Source organism: Chelonoidis abingdonii, chromosome 19, assembly GCF_003597395.2.
Source record: "Chelonoidis abingdonii isolate Lonesome George chromosome 19, CheloAbing_2.0, whole genome shotgun sequence".
Classification (NCBI taxonomy): domain Eukaryota; kingdom Metazoa; phylum Chordata; order Testudines; family Testudinidae; genus Chelonoidis; species Chelonoidis abingdonii.
In genome coordinates, this window is record NC_133787.1 from 5,040,991 (window position 1) to 5,066,616 (window position 25,626).

At 45.4% G+C, this 25,626-nt stretch overlaps 2 protein-coding genes across 2 annotated transcripts in view; one reads left to right on the forward strand and one right to left on the reverse strand.

Annotated features, from left to right (window-relative positions):
- KCTD19 (potassium channel tetramerization domain containing 19) overlaps positions 1–14,538 on the reverse strand; it is a 55,874-nt gene extending 41,336 nt beyond the window's left edge. Inside the window, exons 1-2 of the mRNA XM_032788454.2 lie at positions 14,427–14,538; positions 4,134–4,433 (exon numbers count right to left, since the gene is read on the reverse strand). Coding sequence (XP_032644345.1) covers positions 4,134–4,433; positions 14,427–14,429 — 303 coding nt within the window. The 5' untranslated portion in view covers positions 14,430–14,538. The remainder of the gene's footprint in view (positions 1–4,133; positions 4,434–14,426) is intronic.
- A 95-nt stretch (positions 14,539–14,633) lies between these two features.
- Positions 14,634–25,626, forward strand: part of LRRC36 (leucine rich repeat containing 36) — a 48,638-nt gene continuing 37,645 nt past the window's right edge. Inside the window, exons 1-3 of the mRNA XM_032788452.2 lie at positions 14,634–14,703; positions 21,916–22,043; positions 24,048–24,240. Coding sequence (XP_032644343.2) covers positions 14,634–14,703; positions 21,916–22,043; positions 24,048–24,240 — 391 coding nt within the window. The remainder of the gene's footprint in view (positions 14,704–21,915; positions 22,044–24,047; positions 24,241–25,626) is intronic.

Here is a 25,626-nt window from a genome sequence, read left to right on the forward strand (position 1 = left end):
TTCGACAAAGCCCTGGCTGGGATGATTTAGTTGGGAATTGGTCCTGCTTTGAGCAGGGGGTGGGACTAGATGACCTCCTGAGGTCCCTTCCAACCCTGATATTCTATGATTCTATGAAGCACTCCTGAACAGTATCTTATGAACAATGCATTAGTTGCCAACAACAAGTGAAAAGGGACAGCGTTGTTGCTTCTAGTGAACAGTGATTGTCTATAATACAAGTAAAATTAGCAGACTTAGAAGTCCATTGAAGGTACTTCATCACCCAGTAAGGGTGAACTGCAAACCCAATCTTATGTTACAATCATCAGAACCTTGACAGTACTTCAGAGCAAGTTTCCCCCAGTGTACGGGAGTCTTTGCATTTTCTGCCAGGGTGGAAGTGCCAAACAAGAACTTTCTTCTGTAAAAACTGTTGAGAATGAAGGCATATTTAGGCCTAACAGTAGCCTGCTTTGGATTTTATGCGTCTGTTCTGATAACATTTAACAACATAAGCCTGATTAGAACTATGTACATTAAGAAAATGCAGACTAATCATGTTTAGTGTTGCGCATGTGTAAGAAATTACAGAGTAATCATATTTACGAGAACAAGAAAAGATACAGTAACTATAAAACTGGAAAAGATCAGTTTGGACTAACATTAATCTTGTACAGAGAGAGGAGGAGAGTTAACATGGAAATGAGAGACTAATAAGTATGTATAAGAAAAGATAAAGTTATAAATAAGTTTATGTAACAAAGAGAAGCTGATTCTGTATTGTCTGGTGCTGGAGGTGACTCTGATGAGATCGTCCTGTTAAGCTTCTCACTTGTGAGTGTAAATAGATCACTATTCTGACTGTTTTGCCTTAATAAATATTCGTTACACCCATCTGCTGAGTAAGTGAAACTCTGTCCAAGAACATTCAAAATGAACATATACATGAGGCACCATAGTATGATCATGAGCTCTCTGTATGTGCAGCTGGTGTAAGTAACCTTATAGCCTCAGAAGGAAAATACCACCCTAACTGCTAGAAGCATTTCTTCAGAAAGGTAACAAAAAGCAAGCATGAAACCACTCAGCAAGGTATTGACTTGCCAGTGGTCTGAATTAGTACTGGGTTAAAACACTGCAGAAAAGGGCCATGTTTTGGAACTTTTTATGGACTCATTACAGTTTTGTCTCAAATGAAGCCGGTGGAGAGGTTCCACATTCATTTGTAAGCCATTTGGCAACCTTTAAAAAAAACAAAAAAACCATCTTCTACATCTTGATGGTGCTTATGAGTTCACTGTCTTACATGATCAACCTGCTTCAGAAAGACAAATATTATTAGTGCCTGTCAAATTCCACCATATCCCTTTCTCTAGACCAGTGCTTTTCAACCTTTTTTCATTTGCGGACCCCTAAAATATTTCAAACGGACGCGAAGCACCTTTGGAAATACAACTTGTTGTCCGTGGACCCCTACCATACAGCCTTAGACTGAAAACCGACTGAACAGAGCTCAACTATAAATGTTGCACATGCTTTGAATGGTATTTAACGCCACATGAGAAAGGGTGCTAAACTGTGGGCTTCTATGGTGATGACAACACTTCTGGGTTTTGACCTAATAGATGGGGGTATTCACTTCTTTTGATTGATCAGAAAAATGGAATGCCTTTTCTGGGATCTGAAACTTTATTTTCAAAGTCACTTTTTGTGGATCCCTTAGACTGCAGGGACCACAAGCTGAAAACCTCTACTCTAAACTGTTAGAACAGGAGAAGAAAATGTATCAACTATTACAATATACAAGACTGAGCTGGAAAATGCATTTCTCTCTCTGATACATGTAGCACTGAAATTACGCTCAGATACACTTGCTCATCCCAGCTAAATGTCAATGAGGAAGAGGCACTAGCCTGTGTGCCAGAAAAGTGATTATGTGATGATAAGACACAGAAATCATATATGCAGTGTTATTGCAACCGTGTTGGTCCCAGTATATTAAAGAGACAAGGTGGGTGAGGTAATATCTTCTATTGGACCAACTTCTGTTGGTGAAAGAAACAAGCTTTTGAGCTTACACAGACCTCTTCTTTAGGTCTGGAGAGCTCTATGTAAGCACAGAAGCTTACATACAGAACTTGGTTCAATAGAACATATTACCTTACCCACCTTGTCTCTCTAATATCCTGAGACCAACATGGCACAACAACACTGCACCGACAGATACTATGTAAGGAATTAGCGATATACACTGAAAACATGTTCTTAGATTCTGTGTCAAGGTATACGTCACCAGCAGAGGTGAAGAAACAGGTTTTCTGTCAGACAAAAGCTGTTTATTTATCTATCTCCCTGTCGGATTTAAATTAAGCATTGTAAGCTGCTATAATGGATGTCTATTTACAATTGAAGTTATCAAAGAGGTTAGAAGTCAACAGGATAGAAGCACAAAAGAGAAACTAACCACTAGGGCCAGCTTTAGGGTGATTCCCCCAAATTGGGGCCTGCACCCCTAAGAGGGCCCCGCAACGCCCCTAAGGACCCTCTGCCGCCATGCTGCTGAAGGCACCAGCAGCCAATAGAGCTTCCACCAAAGTCCTGCCGCTGTCTTCAATGGCAGATCGATCGCTGCATCGGCAGCCAATTGAGCTTCCACCGAAGTCCCGCCGCTGTCTTTGGAGGTGATCGCTGCCTGCAAGAAGGACCTGCCGCCGAAGGCACTAGCAGCCAATTGAGTTGCTGCCGAAGTCCCGCTGCTGTCTTCGGCGGCAGCTCTTTCGAATCGGGACCCACAGTGTCTAAAGCCAGCCCTGCTAACCACAGTACATACAATGAACTTTAGGGATATAAGAAGGCAAACAAGACACCCCTTTATCCTGCCCGTAGGAAGTAAATGGGCAGTGCATTTACCCTCACGAAAATGGGACCTCAGCCGACCTTGGCTGAAGAGCCAGCAAAAGACATTAGGTGAGATAAATTTCTTTAGTCAAGAGGTTAACCTGTTTGTTAAGTTTAGTCTCTAGAAAGCGCGTTATACTTTTGTTTCCAATATCCTTACTCACTATAACTTGAATCTTCGGTAATAAACTTCTCCTTGTTTTCACTATAATATATTTAAGTGCTGTGATATTAAGCAAGGTACTTCTGCTTCTGAGTTGAATCACACAAGTTGGTGGGTACACTGTTCCCTTAGGCACAGCAGACCTGGTATTTCCATCAGTGTTCAGTGGAAAAAGGACTGCATGCTACAGAGGAATGCTTCAAAGAGGCTTGGGGACTGAAGTGCACCTACTGCTAACCTGCAAGACAAGCTAAAGGCTGGCAGAGTCCAGAGGAAAGCATGTGAGTGGCTAAGCTGATGATGTCAGGGAGCTGATACCCGGTTAAGCACAAGCAAGAGTCTCTCAAACTAGATGCAGGGGCAGCCAGGTGATTCACAGTCCTAGGTACCCTGAGAACCATCACACACTTACTGGAGGTTCTTAAGAACTGATTGGACAAACACCTGTTAGGGATGATCAAGATTTACTTGGTCCTGCCTCAGTGCAGGGGCTGGACTAGATGACCTCTTAAGAACCCTTCCAGCCCTATGTTTCTATGAATCTGTGTTTTTAATATGAGTAAGGACTTTTCAATGGCCTCTGATGGAAAGGTCAAATGTCATATTCGGGATTTATTTCTGTACTCAGCAGCCCATAACGAATGAGTGTACACAGAAATTAATTGTTAGGCATCCATTCCAAGCATCTATATCTGTGGTCGGCAACCTTTCAGAAGTGGTGGGATGAGTCTTTATTTATTCACTCTAATTTAAGGTTTCGCGTGCCGGTAATGCATTTGAATGTTTTTAGAAGGTCTCTTTCTATAAGTCTATAATATATAATTAAATTATTGTTGTATATAAAGTAAATAACATTTTTAAAATGTTTAAGAAGCTTCATTTAAAAAATTAAATGAAAATGCAGAGCCCCCCCGGACTGGTGGCCGCCAGGACCTGGGCAGTGTGAGTGCCACTGAAAATTGGCACGCGTGCCATAGGTTGCCTACCCCTGATCTATATATTCACACATACTCTGAAATCTTTATGTAGTCATTATTATTTATGAATGAACAAAAGCTGTAGAAAAGTAATACATAACATCACACTGTACCTGCAATAAAGGTGTCAGCTGCAAAATTAATGCTTGTTCATACAACAAATTCAATTCAGCACAGCTGGAAAAAGACAACTTTGAGGTATGTAGATAATAATGGACGTGTCTAAATGTGAATCCATCTCTGTCGATGAATAGTCTTGGGTTTTCAGATGGAACCAGGGCAGAAGATTCTTTCCAAAGCAGGGATTCTGGAAACTGAGCAATTTTACTTTTAGGAATAGAGAAATGCCAGCCGCCAACATTAAAATGAATTGAGTCCTCTTCTGTAGATTCATTAACTATCTCTGGTTCCTTCTAATTGAAAAAGAAAATCGTATCAGTAGGCTAGAGTGAACGGGTAGGTTCTGAAGCAGTGTCTTATAATAATTTATTTCAAAATGCCATTGGTCTTTACGTTTGATTTTCCATTTAGTGGCAGCACACTTACTACACATGCTGGGCCTGATGAAACAAGCATGCATATGACCGATTACATTGCCTACACAATCACTTGTGCATACAAACACCATATTTCACACAAATATGGTAACTGCGCATGCAAATTAGGCAAACACGTATGCATTTTTGTGCATATAATACATGTCTCAACTTTTGAAAGTCAGGTCCAAAATGTATAGTGAGTGTGTTACCATTGAATGAAAAGTAAACTTTAAAGAATAATATCATTTGTAGATGCTCAAATAAAATTGAGCCTCTAGTAAATACTTACATGACTGACAACAATGGGTCTGACTATAACCACTTATATGGATGTTTGACAGAACTGTAACTCAGTTGGCTTCAGTGAAGTTCAGCGATTTATACTAATGTGAAAGCAGCCTGGCCCCAGTGTGTGTAATAGCAGAAAACACATACCAGTAAAATCCAAGTGAACAGCTCTAATAAGGTATTATCCTAAACAACTCTGAATAACACATTAATGCATCTTACAACCATCACAGAAAAATGTTACTGCTATCTAGAAATGCATATATTAACTATTATTATGGAAGGTCCAGTCACAGATCTGATGATTTCATAAGGGGGGGAGGGAGAGATTGCCTGGGTGCCCTAATTGTGAATTTCCATAGGTTAACACAATTAGACTTCTTTTAAGGTGAACCTTAACCCTGAATGCTTGTTTTTGAGATAATTACAACACCCCTGTAAAGTTTTTACTCTAATTTCTCATACTCTTAACGTTAACTAATGCCTTAAGATCATTTTATCTAGAAATTTCAAGTGAAAATTTATATATTCATACATTTATATCCATATGACAAATTTCTTTAATCAAGAAAGACTAAAGTTAGACCAGGTCTACACTATGAAATTAGGTTGGTATAACTACGTTATGCACGGGTGTGAAAAATGCACACATCCCGGCACAACACAGTTAAACCAACATAACGCCCAGTGTAGATAGCGCTAAGTCAATGGGAGGGCTTCTCTTGACAACAATAGCTAATGCCTCTCGGGGAGGTGGAATACCTACACCAATGGGAGAAGCCCTCCTGTAGGCATAGGTAGCGTCTTCCCTGAAGCACTACAGCAGCTATTCCTGGGGAAATTCTGCACCAAAAAATTCAAAATTCTGCACACAGTATTTTAAAATTCTGCACATTTGTCAAAAAAACCCCATCATAATCCTGCCAGTTTCAAATGACCTCTCAGCAAGTATGTCTGTAACAATACAGGCAACAAAAAAGATTCCAGAAATGTTTTTTTGAAAAACGGGTTCCTGACTAGGCATATTAATATAGAACAGAGTAATAATTCATTTAAACTACAATATAGAAACATATTTCCTCAGAAGCAGTGCAAAGCTTTGGGAAGTCAAGGGTAACGGAGGAGCTGAGGGAGAGGGAAGTAACTGCAGGGAAGGAGCCTGAGAGTGAACCTGGAGGGTTGCTGGGTGTGGGTGGGAGAATTGTGGAACAGGTTTTTTGGTGGGGAGCCAGCTGGTCTCTCTTCTGACAACACATCAGCCCCTAATGGGCGAAAGGTGCAATTGCAGCATGACCCCTTTCATGGCTTCCCTTTGCCTCCCCTGCAGAATAATTTATTTGGAGGGGGGCGGGAAATGGATCTGTGGGGGATATTAATTCTACACTTGCACAGTGGCACAGAATTCCCCCAGGAATAAGCAGCACAGCTGCAGCATTTTCAGTGTAGACCTGCCCTTAGTTTGCAAAGTTTTGTGCATGCAGCCTTAACTTTGATATGGCACCCAAAAGTTAAGCAAACCTTATATTGTTAAAAGTTTTCTCAATGTACTTTTTGGTGCCAAATTCCCTGGTGTTTTGGGCTTTTTAAAGAATAAGGAATTGCAGGAATTTAAAGGAATGAGAAAACAGTCAAGAGAAGAAAAAGTCTCCAGGGCTTGAAAGCCCTGCTGGCTTACAAAAGATTGCAAACAGGTCACAAAAGTTCCACAATATAAATTTATTTGACTAGACGTCAGTAGAAAAATTGTCCTTGACCAAAGCCACAGACACTGAGGCCTTAGATAAGGGTGGCAGGGTAAGAGCTTACAACTTCATATCCATTTAATGCCACTCACTGGTATACTGCTTGCTAAATTTATGCTAAATACGATCCAAATTAAGCAACAGTCATAACTATACATGATCATTAGCCAAAGGTCTAGTCTACAATGGAAATTAACTTTGGTATAGCTACGTCTCTCAGGGATGTGAAAAATCCATACACCTGAGAGGCAGTTATACCCAGCTAATCCCTCGTGTAGACCAGCACTAGGTTGATGGAAGAATTCTTCTGTTGACCTAGCTACTGCCTCTCAGAGAGGTGGATAACGTACGACGACGGAAGAAGCCCTCCCATCAGTGTAGATAGTGTCTATGCGGATGTGCTACAGCAGGCTACTGCAGCGTTTTAAGTGTAGCCAAGCCCTGAGTCATTTTCCTGTTGTTGTCCCTTTTGGCCTGAGCAGTTAGCCAATATCTCGGGCCTTGCCAGACTGTTTTCATGAGAAGAAATTGATTATATAAGTTAGGTATTTCTTTGGTGCTATCCTGTTTATTTGCCAAGTATAAGTTCTGTTTCCTTGAACACAACGGGGAAAAAAACTACACAGGCAGTTTCCTTTCTCATAATTTCGAAGCCTGCCTCTCCAGTCTGTTCCTTTCCCTTAGGAGCTCCATATCTCTGCTTCATGTCTGGTCCATACTCATGACTGCTCTCTCACTTCCTGTTCAGTTTCTGCTTCTATCACACACAGGGTACGTCTACACTATGGGATTATTCCAATTTTACATAAACCGGTTTTATAAAACAGATTGTATAAAGTCGAGTGCACACGGCCACACTAAGCACATTAATTCGGCGGTGTGCGTCCATGGTCTGAGGCTAGCTCTGCTGTAAATTGGCAATGAGATGATGGTTATCTGTGCTTCTGTACTGTCTGCTGCTATCATGGGTGCCCCTGGCTGAGATCGGCCGGGGGCGCAAAAGCAAACTGGGTTATCTGACTCTGTACTGTCTGCAATCATGGGTGCCCCTGGCTTATCGGCCGGGGTTTTCAAAACTGGAATGACTAGAGTCATCCTCCTTTATGGTTTCTAAAAATAGTCAGTCCTGCCTAGAATATGGGGCAAGTGTACTAGAGAACCAGTGTATCAGAGAGCACAGCTGCTCCGTGTCAGATCCGCAGAAATGATGAGCTACATGCCATTCACGGGGGGTGCCCCTGCAACAACCCCACCCGTTGCTTCCCTCCTCCCCCAACCTTCCTGGGCTACCGTGGCAGTGTCCCCCCATTTGTGTCATGAAGTTATAAAGAATGCAGGAATAAGAAACAGTGACTTGTTAGTGAGATAAAATGAGGGGGAGGCAGCCTCCCGGTGCTATGACAGTCCAGGCAGGACATTAAGCGGTGCGGGGAGAGGAGCCCAGCATGCCGCTGCTATGATAGTCCAGGCAGGACAGAATCTTTTCTTTACACAGAAAGGGAGGGGGCTGATGGAGCTCAGCCCCAGTTGCTATGATGAAGACGGTTACCAGCCGTTCTGTACCATCTACTGGGAATGACCGGGAGTCATTCCTATTTTTACCCAGGCGCCCCGGCCAGCCTCACCTGAGGCCAGCCAGGAGCACTCACGGGCTGATAACAAGGACGGTTACCAGTCCTACTGCACCATCTGCACCAGGGAGGGGAGAGGAGTGGATACTGCGCTTCACTGCTGCAGCATCGCGTCTACCAGCAGCATTCAGTAGACATAGGGTGACATTGAAAGAAGTCAAGAAACGATTTCTTTCCCTTTTCTTTCACGTTGTGGTGGGGGGGGGGGAGTAAATTGACGAGCTATTCCCTGAACCACGCCGGACAATGTGTTTGAACCTACAGGCATTGGGAGCTCAGCTTACCTGGCCACTGCATCCGAGTTCAGATTGCTGTCCAGAGCGGTTACAGTGGTGCACTGTGGGATACCGCCCGGAGGCCAATACCGTCGATTTGCGGCCACACTAACCCTAATCCGATATGGTAATACCGATTTTAGCGCTACTCCTCTTGTCGGGGAGAACTACAGAAACCGATTTAAAGAGCCCTTTATATCGATGTAAAGGGCCTCGTAGTGTGGACGGGTATAGCGTTAAATTGGTTTAATGCTGCTAAAATCGGTTTAAACGCGTAGCGTAGACCAGGCCACAGATACACACAGCTGCAGCCAATCAATCCCCTCACCTCTGTGTTTGCAATTAGTCCCAGGAAACATAGGACAACAGGCAGACAACAGGGCTAACACTATGTCTATACTACAGATCTTACAGCGGCACAGCCACTGCAGCTGTGCTGCTGTAATGTCTCCCATGTAGCTGCTCTATGCTGGCAGAAGAGAGCTCTCTTGCCGGCATAATTAAAACCTCTAACGTGTGGCGGTACTTTGTCAGCGGGAGAGCATCTCCTGACAACATAGTGCTGTTCACACCAGTACTTTTGTCGGTGAAACTTTTGTTGGCCAGGAGTGTGTTATTTTTCCACACCCCGAATGACTAAAGTTATACTGACAAAAGTGCTACTGTAGACATAGCCTTAGGGCTTGGCTACACTGGAGAGCTGCAGCGCTGTAAACCCACCACCAGTGCTGCAACTTACTCACTGTCCACTCTTGCAGGGCACATACAGCGCTGCGCCGTACTCCTGCTCTGCCTGGGGTATAAGGACTGCAGCGTTGGTGATGCAGCACTGCTCCGCAAGTGTGGCCACCAAAACCGCTGTCATTGGCCTCCAGGGTATTAGGAGGTATCCCAGAACGCCTGTTCACAACAAACCGGAAGAGTGGCTGAACTCCGGGCTCCCTGGAGCTGCTTATCTAAAAAACAAACACAGCTCCTGTTTGCTGGAGAATAGGCAGGCAGGGGAATTGCTTTGGAATGTTCACAGCTGTTTGCTTGAGTAGAGAAGACACACGGTGGAGGGAGAGAGGGGAGTCCTTGTTGGAGCAGCTGATTATCTGGTCTGAAGGCTATTTAGGAGTGCATAATTTGCATTCAGTGAATAAGAGAGGGGTGGGTTGAAGGGCTCAAACCTTTTAAAATGATTGCAGGTTGGTGAAGTGTAATATTCCAGTCCTTAGAACTTGCAAGGCAGGGGAGCTGACAGCTCCAAAATCCACTCTCTCTCTCTCTCCCCCACGCTCCCCTCACCTCCCTCTTTTGAAAAACACATTGCAGCCTACTTGAACGCGCTGGGGATAGCTGCCCATATGCACCACTCCCAACAGCGCTGCAAATGCTGCAAATGTGGGCCACGCTGCAGCGCTGGTAGCTGTCAGTGTGGCCACACTGCAGCGCTTTCCCTACACAGCTGTATGAAGACAGCTGTAACTCCCAGCGCTGTACAGCTGTAAGTGTAGCCATGGCCTTAGTTTCTGATTGGCCTTGTAATATAGCCCATTGTCTTGGAAAATGGCTTCCTAATGTTTCCAGTTATCACTACATGAAGCAGCATTTAGTTGCTCCACCCATTTAACAAAGTTTGTGATTGTCTCTATATCAAAGATCCCCCTGATAGCAGCCATTTACACTTTCCAGCATCACACTCTGAAAAGTCCCAATAAAACAGCTATCCCTGATATAGGCTGTGGCTATACTTGAAACTTCAAAGCGCTGCCGCGTGAGTGTGGTCGCAGCGCCAGCGCTGGGAGAGAGCTCTCCCAGCGCTGCACGTAAACCACATCCTCTATGGGTGTAGCTTGCAGCGCTGGGAGCGCGGCACTGATTACACTGAGGCTTTACAGCACTGTATCCTGCAGCGCTCAGGGGGGTGTTCTTTCACACCCCTGAGCGTGAAAGTTGCAGCGTTCTAAAGCACCAGTGTAGCCATTACCATAGTGTGTCCCATTGAAGAAGAGCATGCTGTAGTAATATTTTATAATTACACAGCATCCTTCATTTTATACACATAAAGCGCCATGGAACTGCAGGAGCCTCTGTGGAGGAGAGCAACAGCTAACAGACAGGCGCAGTGTGCACTGCATACTTACTCCAGGGCAAACTAATGAACTCTTACTCTAACAAAATGCATCATGGATTTTTTTTTTTAACATCTATGCACGTCCAACACAGTATCACTATTTAAAGGTCCAGCCTGAAACAGCCACACAGTAAACTGCAGCTGCTCTAAACTGCATCTGTCTTCAATGGCTCTCCAAAGGACCATCCTGCACCCTGACATCTCTGGAGTCAGGAAGTCTCAGAAAGAAAGGAACAAAACTGTTTGAGGACAGCCCAATTAACTCCAACAGGGATGCTGGGCTCCACAACTGGCTCTTCCACTCTCCAGCTGTGTGGCTTCTGTGCCCCAAGCTCCCTGCCTGTAAAATGACAATTATGTGAACTGCTCTGCATTAGTGAACGCAACACTCAGGCCTCAACTTCACAGAAATAGGAAGTGAAGTAATGAAACCAGCACTGTAGAATTTAATTTCAGAAAGGGGAACTACACAAAAATGAGGAGGTTAGTTAAACAGAAATTAAAGGGTACAGTGCCAAAAGTGAAATCTCTACAAGCCACATGGAAACTTTTTTAAAGACACCATAATAGAGGCTCAACTTAAATGTATACCCCAAATTAAAAAACATAGTAAAAGAACCAAAAAAGAGCCACCATGGCTAAACAACAAAGTAAAAGAAGCAGTGAGGCAAAAAGGCATCCTTTAAAAAGTGGAAGTTAAATCCTAGTAAGGAAAATAGAAGGGGCATAAACACTGGCAAATGAAATGTAAAAATACAATTAGGAAGGCCAGAAAAAAATTTGAGGAACAGTTAGCCAAAGACTCAAAAAGTAATAGCAATTTTTTTAAGTACATCAGAAGCAGGAAGCCTGCTAAACAATCAGTGGGACCACTGGACAAGGTGCTAAAGAAGCACTCAAGGACAATAAGGCCAATGCAGAGAAACTAAATGAATTCTTTGCATCGGTGTTCACGGCTGAGGATGTGAGGGAGATTCCCAAACCTGAGCCATTCTTTGTAGGTGACAGATCTGAGGAACTGTCCCAGATTGAGATATCATTAGAGGAGGTTTTGGAACAAATTGATACATTAAATAGCAATAAGTCACCAGGACCAGATGGGATTCACCCAAGGGTTCTGAAGGAACTCAAATGTGAAATTGCAGAACTACTAACTGTGTCTGTAACCTATCATTTAAATCAGCTTCTGTACCAGATGACTGGAGGATAGCTAATGTGATGCCAATTTTTTAAAAAGGGCTCCAGAGGTGATCCCAGCAATTACAGGCCTGTAAGCCTGACTTCAGTACCGGGCAAACTGGTTGAAACTATAATAAAGAAATATTGTCAGACATATAGATGAACATAATTTTGTTGAGGAAGAGTCAACATGGTTTTTGTAAAGGGAAATCATGCCTCACCAATCTACTAGAATTCTTTGAGGGGTCAACAAGCATGTGGACCAAGGGGATCCAGTGGATATAGTGTACTAGATTTTCAGAAAGCCTTTGACAAGGTCCCTCACCAAAGGCTCTTAAGCAAAGTAAGCTGCCATGGATAAGAGGGAAGGTGCTCTCATGGATTGGTAACTGGTTAAAAGATAGGAAACAAAGGGTAGGATAAATGGTCAGTTTTCAGAATGGAGAGAGGTAAATAGTGGTGTCCCCCAGGGGTCTGTTCTGGGACCAGTCCTATTCAACATATTCATAAATGATCTGGAAAAAGGGGTAAACAGTGAGGTGGCAAAATTTGCAGATGATACAAAATTACTAAAGATAGTTAAGACCCAGGCAGACTGCGAAGAGCTTACAAAAGGATCTCTCAAAACTAGGGGACTGGGCAACAAAATGGCAGATGAAATTTTATGTTGATAAATGCAAAGTAATGCACAGTGGAACACATAATCCCAACCATACATATAAAATGATGGGGTCTAAATTAGCCGTTACCATTCAAGAAAGATCTTGGAGTCATTGGGGATAGTTCTCTGAAAACATCCACTCAATGTGCAGCGGCAATCAAAAAAGCGAACAGCATGTTGGGAATAATTGAGGGATAGAAAATAGGACAGAAAATATCATGTTACCTCTATATAAATCCATGGTACGCCCACATCTTGAATACTGCGTGCAGATGTGGTCGCCCCATCTCAAAAAAGATATATTGGAACTGGAAAAGGTTCAGAAAAGGGCAACAACAATTATTAGGGGTATGGAACGGATTCTGTATGAGGAGAGATTAATAAAACTGGGACTTTTCAGCTTGGAAAAGAGATGGCTAAGCGGGGGATATGACTAAGGTCTATAAAATCACGACTGGTGTAGAGAAAGTAGAAAAGAACTAGGGGGTCACCAAATGAAATTAATAGGCAGCAGGTTTAAAACAAATAAAAGGAAGTATTTCTTCACACGAGGCACAGTCAACTTGTGGAACTCCTTGCCAAAGGATGTTGTCAAGGCCAAGACCATAACAGGATTCAAAAAAGAACTAGATAAATTCATGGAGGATAGGTCCATCAGTGGCTATTAGCCAGGCTGGGCAGGGATGGTGTCCCTAGCCTTTGTTTGCCAGAAGCTGGGAATGAGCAACAGGGGATGGATCACTTGATGATTCCCTGTTCTGTTCATTCCCTCTGGGGCACCTGGCATTGGCCACTGTCAGAAGACAGAATACTGGGCTAAGTGGAACCTTGGTCTGACCCAGTAGGGCTGTTCTTATTTTCTTATGAAATTAACTGCAATTCACACCAACTATTTCAGCACAAGTCTGCATGTGGACACTGGTTTGGGGAAAGAGTGCCCCAAATTCAAGTCAGTTTAAACAAAAGAAAAAAGATTTGAAAGCATCTACGCCTGGAGCGGCACTGAAAGCTCCGATTACACCCGATTGCAATGACACAGTGCCAGTCTCTGTACAGATAAGGCCTCAGTGACAAGTTGGCTGGACAGACACCAACCATGATGCCCTTAACTGTGACCTGAGGAGTCCATTACAATTACATCTCAGGAGAGCATCAGAAACAATATTTGCACACTGACTCATGCACTGCTCAGAACACCCCATAGACAAGGGGCCCTCCCCAGCTCGGTGCAAATGAGCAAGTGAGTGAGTGAGGGTGGGGGAAAGTGACCGACTGAGAGAGGCGGGATGGAGTGAGCGAGGTGGGGCCTCGGAGAAGGGGCAGGGCAGGGATGTTCAGATTTGTGCTATTACAAAGTTAGCAACTGTCCCAACTTCTCCCTCCTCTGCCCACAATGCTCCCCGGGGAGGGCTGCCCTTGTTCCCCCTGTGATCCCATGGGGGTCTTCCTTCCCTCTCCTCCTTGCATCCCATGGGGGCCGCTCTCTCCTCCCCCCTTTGATCCCATGAGGGGCAGTTCTCTCCTCCCCCCTTTGATTCCGTGGGGGGCTGCCCTTCCCCTTTGAGTCCATGGGGGGCAGTTCTCTCCTCCCCCCTTTGATCCCATGGGGGGCAGTTCTCTCCTCCCTCCTTTGATTCCGTGGGGGGCTGCCCTTCCCCTTTGATCCCACGGGGGCAGTTCTCTCCTCCCCCCTTTGATCCCATGGGGGGCTGCCCCTTCCCCTTTGATCCCATGGGGGGCCGCTCTCTCCTCTCCCCTTTGATCCCATGGGGCGCTGCCCTTCCCCTCTGAGCCCATGGGGGGCAGTTCTCTCCTCCCCCCTTTGATCCCGTGGGGGCCGCTCTCTCCTCCCCTTTAATCCCATGGGGGGCAGTTCTCTCCTGCCCCCCTTTGATCCCATAGGGGGCCGCTCCCTCCTCCCCCCTTTGATCCCATAGGGGGCCGCTCCCTCCTCCCCCTTCATGGTTCGTACCATGGCGAAAGCGGCGGCCCCTCTTCCCGCGCCGGGTGGGGCGGGGAGGGAGGGGGCTGGACTGAGGTTCCAGTAACGGGCCCTGCCGCGGGACTGCGCGCGCCCTCCATTCTCCGACCTCTGCGCATGCCTTGTCCTCGGCTCGCGGCGCGGGGTTCGCGCGCGCGCTGGGGGTGTTTGGCTGCGTTGCCCGGCAACAAGGCGGGGATGGCGCTGCAGCTGGAGCTCAGCGAGGCCTGGATCCGGGAGCAGGCGGCGCTGCGGGGACTTGGCCCAGGTACCGCCCCCGGCAGGCCTGGGGATGTGGGAAGTGCTGGCGGGGCAGCGCCAGGGTACTGGGGGGAGAATGGGGCCCCCAGGTATTTGGGGGCAGGGGCTTGAGGTTGGGGAGGAGGAGGAAGAATCAGGACCCCAGGGTATTTGGGGGCGGCAGCAGCAGCAGGGGTTTGGGGCATGGAGGAGTAATCAGGGCCCCTGGGTATTTGGGGGGCAGCAGCAGGATCTAGGGGCATGGGGGGGGATCAGGGCTCCAGGGTATTTGGGGGCAGCAGCAGGGGTTTGGTGCATGGGGGAGTAATCAGGGCCCCCAGGTATTTGGGGGACAGCAGCAGGATCTAGGTGCATGGGGGGGGGAAATCAGGGCTGAGGGGCATTGCTGGCACATGATGGCATATATCACATTGGTAGATGTGCAGGTGAACGAGCCCCTGATGGTGGTGGCTGATGTGATTAGGTCCTATGATGGTGTCACTTGAATAGATATGTGGACAGAGTTGGCATCGGGCTTTGTTGCAAGGATAGTTCCTGGTTAGTGTTTTTGTTTGTGGTGTGTGGTTGCTGGTGAGTATTTGCTTCAGGTTAGGGGGCTGTCTGTAAGCAAGGACAGGTCTGTCTCCCAAGATCTGTGAGAGTGAGGGATCATCTTTCAGGATAGGTTGTAGATCTTTGATGATGCGCTGGAGAGGTTTTAGTTGGGGGCTGAAGGTAATGGCTAGTGGCGTTCTGTTATTTTCTTTGTTGGGCCTGTCTGTAGTAGGTGACTTCTGGGTACTCTTCTGGCTCTGTCAATCTGTTTTTCACTTCAGCAGGTGGTATTGTAGTTTAAGAATGCTTGATAGAGATCTTGTAGGTGTTTTGTCTCTGTCTGAGGGATTGGAGCAAATGCGGTTGTATCTTAGAGCTTGGCGTGTAGACAATGGATCGTGTGGTGTGTCTGGGATGAAGCTGGAGGCATGTAGGTAAGTATATAGCAGTCAGTAGGTTCCGGTATAGGGTGGTGTTTATGTGACCATCGCTTATTAGCACTGTAGTGTCAAGAAGTGGATCTGCTTGTGTGGACTGGTCCAGGCTGAGGTTGATGGTGGGATGGAAATTGTTGAAATCATGGTGGAATTCCTCAAGGGCTTCTTTCCATGGGTCCAGATGATGAAGATGTCATCCATGTAATGCAAGTAGAGTAGGGGCATTAGGGGATGAGAGCTAAGGAAGCATTGTTCTAAAAGTCAGCCATAATAATGTTGACATACTGTTGCGGCCCATGCGGGTACCCATAGCAGTGCCGCTGACTTGAAGGTATATTTATTGTCCCCAAATGGTTGTGGGTGATGAGGACATGTAGTCGCAATTGAAGTTCAGCACCAGGGTTTGACATGTAACTAGTTCACAAAACAGGGGGTTGGGGAAATCAGCGGGGGGTGTAGGGAAATCACTGGCAATGTCCCTACTTATACAGCCCCAAATGCCATTAGCCTTCTTGGCAACAAGGGGACACTGCTCGACTCATATCCAGCTTCTCATCCACTGTAACCCCTAGGTCCTTTTCTGCAGAACTGCTGCCTAGCCACTCGGTTCCTTGTCTGTAGCAGTGCATGGGAGTTCTTCCGTCCTAAGTGGCAGGACTCTAGCACTTGTCCTTGTTGAACCTCATCAGATTTCTTTTGGCCCAATCCTCTAATTTGTCTAGTCCTCTGTATCTTATCCCTTACTCTCCAGTGTATCTACCACTTTCCCAAAGTTTAGTGTCATCTGCAAACGTTGGCTGAGGGTGCAGTCCATGCCATCCTCCAGTCATTAATTTGCTTCAGTAGGCCTTTGAGCTTCAGTAGCGCTTGAATCAACACATCCTGAGGTCTTCACTCCAGTTTTTTCTTATATCATTATTTAAGCAAACTCACAACTGACTTCAAAAGAAATTGAAATGAATAATTTTTAGTAAAAACTAAAATAAAGACCTCAGTATTGGCCCATACATCACATCTATTCCCAGCTGTTCCCTTCTCTGTCATTCTTAAAGGTCCTCAACTTTGTGGGAATTAACTTCACCCTGAGGACTCACTTTGACTATTATTACATACTGATCTTTAAAACAGTGCGCTATATATCCATCCTTGATATGTACCAATAAAGAGCATCATGGAGGATGCCTCAAGGCATGAGATGCCCCAAGGCCTAATGAGGAAAATTCCTTGTCTTCTGGCTGCAGAATTCCCAGATTTATAGTGGCACACTACACACCAACACTGTGTCAGACCAACCTGAGAATTGTCATTTGGGATCCTCCCTGGCCTATCCCTCAAATGTGAATGATTTGGAACTGGCTGTTGGAAGGCTTCTAAGTCTTCATACTGCGTAATGACCAGTGTATAACCAATAAGCTAGCAGTGATGGGAGAAAAGTTCAAAGAGGGGGGGGGGAATCAGGGCTCCAAGGTATTTGGGGGCAGCAGCAGGGTTTGGTGCATAGGGAAGCAATCAGGGCCCTTGGGTATTTGGGGGGCAGCAGCAGGATCTAGGGGCATGGGGGGGGGAATCACGGCTCCAGGGTATTTGGGGGCAGCAGCAGGGGTTTGGTGCATGGGGGAGTAATCAGGGCCCCCAGGTATTTGGGGGACAGCAGCAGGATCTAGGCACATGGGGGGGGGAAATCAGGGCTCCAAGGTATTTGGGGGCAGCAGCAGGGTTTGGTGCATAGGGAAGCAATCAGGGCCCCTGGGTATTTGGGGGGCAGTAGCAGGATCTAGGGGCATGGGGGGGAATCAGGGCCCCAGGGTATTTGGGGGCAGCAGCAGGGGTTTGGTGCATGGGGGAGTAATCAGGGCCCTAGGGTATTTGCGTGGCAGCAGTAGGATCTAGGGGCATGGGGAGGGGAGAATCAGGGTCACAGGGTATTTGGGGGCTGCAGCAGGGGCTGGTATTGGGGCAGCTGGTAGGGTGGTGGTGCACAACGGGGTACTGGGGGATACTGGGGTAAGCAGGGCTGTTTGTGGAACCATGATGGCTGGAAGCACAGGAACCCAGGGAGCAGTGATTGCACACAAGTACCAGGTCTGACTGTCCAGGAAATGACGCTCATTCAACAGGGCATGTGCACTAGTAGCCATCTGTACAGGTGCACACTGCAGCCATGCACATAAGATAAGGGTGGCAAGTTTCCCATACTCCACATCAAAAGGCAACATCTGTGCTTGCTTAGCCCCAGCATAATAGGACACTGGGTTTTATCATGTGTTGAGGGATGACAAATTAAATAGTTTAGTAATAATTGTAAAAGGTGTCTTTTTGATATGAAACCATATGCTAGTCCATTGTAACAGTGGGAGGTCAGCATCAGGTTATATAGAAGTGTACAGTGCTGGCTCTGATATGATACGTTACCTGGCAGTTGTTAGTACCTCCATACTTCCATAAAAAAATTGAAGTTCATGGCAATAGCTGAAATAGTATTGAACAGGGGGACCCTCACAAAGGTCTCATTTGTGTAAGATCCACAAGCCCTGTTGAAGTGATACATTCCTATAGACAAAGTGCTGCAAGCACATAGTGGAGAACAAACAGTACCTGCATAGTATTAGCAGCATTTTCTAATTCATCGTGCAGTCGTGTGCACAGATACAAAACAGTAGTATGATTCAGAGGGATCTTTGAAGTGGAAAAATCTGACACTCAATACTATGATGCATAGTCTGTTCAATCTCTCTGGTAGTCTGTGCAGTCAGAGAAACATGTCTCTCCTTTGGCGCACTCATTTGCATGCTGCAAATACTATTGGCACCGACTATGACAACTCATGAACAATAAACAGCAGGAAGGCACCTCCCCCACCCCCAATGGCTAGATTCACAAGAGGACTTAGGTGGCTAACTCCCTCTTAAAGTGCCTAAGACCAACACTTAGACCCACTCCCATCAGAAAAAACATTGCTCACCTGCCAGCTGCAGTTCCTAGGTGCCTAAGCTTCTGCCACTGTGCACGAGCAGAGCCACCTACGTCCTGACACTTGGCAACTAAGCGCTGGCAGGATTCTCAAGCTAGGCTTTTCCTCATCTATCTTCCCTGCAGGACCCAGTGCAGTAGGCATGTCCTGAGTCCACCAGATTGAGCCTTGCATAAAGACAGTCATTGTGGGCATGAGTGTAGCCCTGGCCTAGTAATTAGGGCACTCCTATAGATCCAGGTTTGAATCCCTATTCTAGCTGATTCAAAGCCCTTACATTTTCTCTCATCTTTCTTTTCTCAATTTCCTCCTGTGCCCTCTCGTATTATACACTCATCCATGCAGCCACTACTACACACTGCTCACACTTAGGAGTGGTGAAATTTCACCCTACACATCACAGAGGACTAATCCCTCTAGCCAAATGCCTGTGTGAAAGGTGAAACCTTCCTACTGTCCCATATCATTACCCAGGTGAGAAGCCAACACCTTCCAGTCCCCAACCTGCTGTGTGAAGTCATTTTCTGCTCATCCCTCTCATTCAGAAGCTTTCTGGATTCTGCAAGGGTTGGTTTGTGTCCCCTTATCCCTCCCTCAGCTTTCCACCTGTTGCATGGAGGTTTCTTACTTTATCCTTCCCTCGTCTCTTTATCTTCTGTTTTCTTCTCCAGCACACAGCTCCATTCCCTCATTCTGCCAAGCAGCAGTAAGGGGAATTGATTAGACTTTTGTCAGTTTCATGGTTGGCCACAAGATACTGAATAGCAGTAGTGAAAACAGAGGAGAACCAGGTTAGTTTTCACTCAGCTCCTGCATGGAAAGGCTCTGAACAGCAGCAAAGGCGCTGGCACTATCTGCAAATTCACACAGACAGCACTGCATCTGTTACACTCTGGTTATGACTGAGGAGTTTTGTTTGTAGCCATAAGGGCTGGCAGCTGTAGTTTATTTTTTTTTTTAAAAAACTCAGTTTTGCAGTAGTTGATGGCAGTTGCCAGGAAAATGTGCCTACTAGCAACAGTGCAGTTGTCAAGCCCTGCTCTGAACAGAAATTAATTCTTGGCTGAATGTTCCCAAGGCTGGCTACACAGTCAATGTGTGGTTATGGTAGTTTGGCAGTAGTGAGATCAGTTAAGTGTATGCAGTCAACAGGTTAATAAAAAAAAAAGCTGGAATGGCAAGAATTCAATTTCTTTCATTACTGTAGCTGCATAATGTTAGCCATATCAAAGGAGAGAGAACTACAGACTACTTCCTGACATCCAGAGATGCTGAGAAAGGATGTACATTAAGGCAGGTATAGTTAGGGTGACCAGATAGCTACTGTTAAAAAACAGGATGGGAGGTAGGGGGTAATAGGCACCTATATAAGAAAAAGTCCCAAAAAGGAGGACTGTCCCTTTAAAAATGGGACATCTGGTCACCCTAGCTATAGTATATGATCAGCTCACACAGGAAGAGAGCGATCATAACAATTTACAGTTATCACCTGCTGTCAGGACACCAAATCTTCTAAGGTTCAATGCAAACAAACTCCAGGCGGAGACTGAGCTGCTGTGGAAATAATTCATAGTCTTTAATATACAGCAAAATCTTTTTGCAGCAAATCCCTTAAACATTGCTTTCTTCCAACTGAGTTCTTGCAAAGCATATCCACGTTTGGTCTTTGTAATGGGGTTGGCACCTGCGTCTCATGAGCGCCCCCTTTCTTTGGCCGATATACCTGCAATCACAGTTTTTTTCAGCGGCAGCACCCACATCGTGTGGGCGGCCCCTTTTGGTTGGTTGGGTGTGATCCTGCATTTGATTTGAGTTTTTTCAACAGGGTGGTACCCGCCTCTCGTTAGCACCCCCCAGCCAGTGGTTCTCTCGGCAAGTCTTTGGCAACTCAGCCCTCCAGCGAAGCTGCATACACTGTCCCCACTTCCAGCGTATAGAGTCCCGGGTTCTTATCCTGGCCCTGGTATGGGGCCATAGCTCTTAGGCTTCTTTCCAGAGGCACTGCCTTTTTCAATCACCCAGCCCGAGCCCATCTTGGTACCCTCACCTGGTGTTCTTTTCAGCAGCCCTCCCTGGGCCCAGTCTGCAACCAGATTAGCAGGACTCATCTCGGTACCCTTATCTGGTCTGGCCAGGTTCTGTGCTCAGTCCCCCAGGCTCAGCCTGCCCACCTTGACCTTCTTGTGGTCCTGCTGCTATTCTATCCAGACAGCCAGGTACCCAGTCTTTGGCAGCCTTCCCTGGGTGATTCTGTCTGATGAGCTCTCTGCAGTGAGTGGTCCCGGTCCCGGTCCCGGTCCCGGTTGTCTAGTCAGCGAAGCACCCAGTCCTCACTCATCAAGCTCCACAGGGCAACTGAAGACTCTGCTCTGCTGCTTGCCTTTTATCTGGCCCCTTATTGGTCATTCCAGCAGCACCTGTGGTTGGCTGCTCCTCTGCAGCCACTCTAGGCTGCTTGGAGGACTTCTTGCTGCTCTATTTTGGGGTAGAGAGACACAGGGCCAGGAGGCCTCCAGCAGGGACCCTCTGGACTAGTCCACCCTGCCACAGTCTTCATATTATGACTTGAATGACAGTAGTAGCTCAAAATTGACCCAAGGTGTATCCAGGTGCTGATAGACAACTGGAAGAGAAACTTGGTGAGAAGCCTGCAAGGCATGGCAGACATGGAGTAAACACTCTACCCAGGGGTCAAGTCATGCCAGAATGCTTTGGAACACCATTCTGGCACTTTTTGAGGAAGTACCAGAAGTGAGTTATGGCACTTTTTTTTTTAAATAAGGACTCGCCCACTTACTGTACCAGTGCAGAGTATTTCCTCTAGTGTAGGTAATGTTGGGTCATGGTAACAGACATTAGCAGAATAGAGTGCTATATAAGCCAAAATTGCCCATTTCCCCTCCAGGCTAGTTCCCCTGTGGAGCTCTAAAGGGTATGACACCTGCAACATAAGTCAGTTTTCTATGGTAGGTCCGGACACTACAGTCCTGAAATAAGAGTTATTTTAAAGGAAGTGTTACTGTGATTTTCCCCCTCTTCTAGGGCAGTTGGGGCATTCACCGCAGAGTTCTAGCAGGGTCAGATTTTTTCTCAGAAAAGGGCACTTCAGCTCCCTGTTAATGAACAAGAGAAACCTCTAAAAATGAAAAAGTAAGGCTCTTGCACATACAAGCAGCTGATGAAACTGGAGTTATTGAACAGTCTAAAATATAAGTTACATTCAGTTTTTACAAAACTGGGAGAGACCTTAGGACCTTTACAAGTTCTTTCCTTTCAGAACAGGTGGAGTCTCTCTCGCTGCAGGGAACATATGAAGGGAAAATCCACTCCCTTGGAGATGCCTTCAAAAATTTTAAAAGCTTGCAATCATTAGATCTGTCCAGAAATATGATTGTCAGTCTAGAGGTAAGTTCCCCATTCTCTGTTGAACTCTGCAACCTCAAGATATTTTGTAAGAGGTTTGGTGTTATAAAGGATTAACAATTAATTTTTAAAAAAATCTAGTCAATCTGATAACCTGATTAAAACAAACTGGTTTTCTTTCACCTCAGGCAGGGAAAACTCTTCATGATTACCCTTTTGGTAACCTGTCAGTCCCATTCCTCCAGGCAAAGAGTTCTGTTTCCTTCTTTGAGGTCGGGAAATTAATTTGGGCCCTGTAAAAACAACTCCAGTTCTCCCTCATGACAAAGCAAGACGAAAAAAACAATGAACCAAAAAACACCAAAGGGATTCGCTCCTGACTACATAGTATCAACCAAAAAACCCCAAAAGAAGTTGTACCTCCCTTTTCAGCAGGGTAGACAAGCACTCATAAAGATGTCCAGCTCCTTAGGTTCGGAGTAACCATTTGTGATAATCATCTGTCTCAAATCTGGACCTTAGCATCCAAAATCTGGGTGCTTACTATGATTCCCCCAAGCGTATACCAGCTTGGATCTTATCTCGCTGCCACCAGATAGGATTTTGGCTCCTATCAGCTCGGGTTCCCCAAATATTCCTTGGGGGACCCCCTCTCTGGCCTTCCCAACTTCTCGGGAAAGACCCCCACGACTGAGAAGTCTGAGTCGTACCGGCAAGGGAATTATCTCCCCTCCCTTCCCCCTCTGAGCAACCTGAGGGAATTGATGTAATCTCTTTACATCACAATACCGAGAAACCTGTCTCCTTTCTTCTCCAAAGAAGACAGCCCTCCAACACAGGGAAACAGAGCTAATCCTACCTCTATTCCTGTAACTTGTTCCGCCCTGGACAATAGAAGTCAACACAGAATGTAATGCTTCCCCCCCCCCCCCCCGTCTTCCTTTTTTGAGGGAGACGGATACCTGGTACAGAAATTTCTATCCCCTTGCCTCACTAGGAAAAGAAACTCCCACAAGTTTTAAAGAAAGAAAACTTTATATAAAAGAAAGAACTTACATATACTAAACACTGCATTAAGAAATTCAATACAGGGATAAGGCTTTAAAAAAATAGGAATAAACACAGTCTGATTCAAAAAATAGCAATTTAAACCAGTCAGCAATTACACCCATGTAAATACAAACCAAGCACATAACAGCCTATTGTTGGTTTCCTTTGTACTCACACTTGATAGTAGAATATTAGAAAGAAGATTGGAGTTAGCAGAAAAGCTGTTTCAATCCATAGCCGGGAGAAACAAAAGACCCCGAGTTCCTTTCCCTCCCAGACTTAAAAAAAAAATCCAGTTCTCTGATTGGTCCTCTGGTCAGGTGCTTGATTCCCCCCTGTCCACCCCTTACAGGTAAAAGAAAATTAACCCTTACCTATCTACTTATGACACCATTCTACAGTTTTTCTTAGCTCCTTTTCCTCTGGGTTGACTTTCTCTGCTGTCAAACTTCTTTTAGCAAGTATGGCTGGCTTGCCACCTCCCAAGCACCCCTTTGTGTTGCTACAGCTCCCTGCCTCCATTTCCACTTACTACAGCTGGGTCACTCTCAGAGTTCAATCACCTTTCCAGGTAACAAAAGTCCCCCCCAAAAAAGTTCAGCAGAAATGAATATTTCTCCAAAATATTCAGACAAATGGGTGTGTGATAAACCACATGTGCTGTGAAAGGCAATTGGGAGAAAGTGAACCCATTAAGAACCGATTGGCTAAATGATGTTTGCTTATCAGAGGTTATCCTGTATCGCTTTCCATCTCTATTTGGATCACAGGATAATGGTCCTTTTAGAGTGCCTTTTATCTGAATATCTCCCAGTGCTTTACCAAGCTATACATAATTATCACCAGTTTACAGATAGGGAAATCGATGTGCAAAGAATGTAAAAGACTTGACCAGTGTGCCACAGTAAGTTTGAGGAAGTCTCCCTGTTTAGTGTGCTAAATATTATACCATGCTGCTACTCTTTTAAATATATAACTTTGTTTTTCTCCTTACAGGGTATTGAATATTTATATTTGTTACAAAATCTGAATTTATATTACAATCATATCTCATCCTTGCTGGAAGTGTCACGCCTCCAAACATTACCAGTCCTCTCAGAGCTGGATCTGCGCCTCAACCCCATTACCAGAAAAGAATCAGATTATAGACTGTTCACTGTCTATACGCTACAAGCCCTGGAAAAACTAGGTGAGAGATATTACTGTTGAATGCTGAAGAAAAGGTATTTAATAGCAGAAATCTGTTATTACTGGATCAGTGTCATAAACTGTTGTGGCAGTTCAAAGGCACCATGGGAAGGAGGAGGATTTCTCCCATGTCGTTTGTCAGCTCCTCAGGCTCCTGCCTTCTTGCTGAGTTTATAATCATGCAAATTGTGGCCACGTCTACACTACGCGCGAAAATCGATTTTAGATACGCAATTTCAGCTACGAGAATAGCGTAGCTGAAATCGAATATCTAAAATCGATTTACTTACCCGTCTTCACCGCGCGGGATCGATGTACGAGGCTAGCCATGTCCATTCCGGAACTCCGTTTGTTTTGGTGGAGTTCCGGAATCGATCTAAGCGCGCTCTGGGATCGATATATCCCGTCCAGATCAGACGCGATATATCGATCCCCGAGCAATCGATTTTAACGCGCCGATACGGCACATAGTCTAGACGGGGTGTGTGGTTCTTCCACGTTCTGCAGGTAAAGCTGGCAAAACCGGTAATCTCTACCGTTCCCATAGTTGTGGTTCAGAGAACTGACAAGCTCTTCAAGTTTAACAGCTCAGTGTTTTTCCTTTTCTTAGAAATTCAGAACAAACAACTGTATAAATGTAACTTTACAAATGTACAACTACAAATTTAAATCCTCAGCATAGCAAATGAAAAACATAAGGCGCTCCTAGTAATGCTGACTCAGCCACAAAGTTGTTTATTGCTGTGTTGCTTCTTAAAGGCTCAGCCCTTGTCTACAGTCTTTTCTGCTGTGTGTAACGACTGTTTCTACAGTCTGTGCAGAGCTGCTCTCCAGTTTAATTTTTTATAATTCTATGTTTTTCCAACAGTTTGAAGGTACTTGATTAGACCCCAGCATCACTTTATGCTCGACCTAGAATTAAGTCTTCGTCCTGAATTTATCACATTGCAGTCTGTTGCTATGGAAATAACTGAAGCTAAAAGCAGGTTTATGACTTCACTACAGAATCCATGTGAAAGAGCTGAAGTCAGAGCAGTACTTCTGACTTCGCAGGCTGTTGCCATGGCAGTAGACTGTAACGTGAAGTATGCCCTGTGCTGGCAAGCCTTTCTCCGTTTGGATACTCAATTCAGTGCACAGCAACTATGAGTCAGGGAGAAGTGTGGCTAATAATTCTGCCCCTATCTTAGCATGTATGAGGCACTCCAACCCCCAAAATGGACTAAGGTAAGTACGTATACTTGGGCTAAAATTTTAAAGAGCCTTGAGTAACTTGGGCCATGTCTACATGACAAAACTGTGTTGATCTAACTTAAGTCAGCATACAGACACCACAGTTATTAAATCACTGGTGTGCACACACACTTGGCTCCTTGTAATAGTAGTT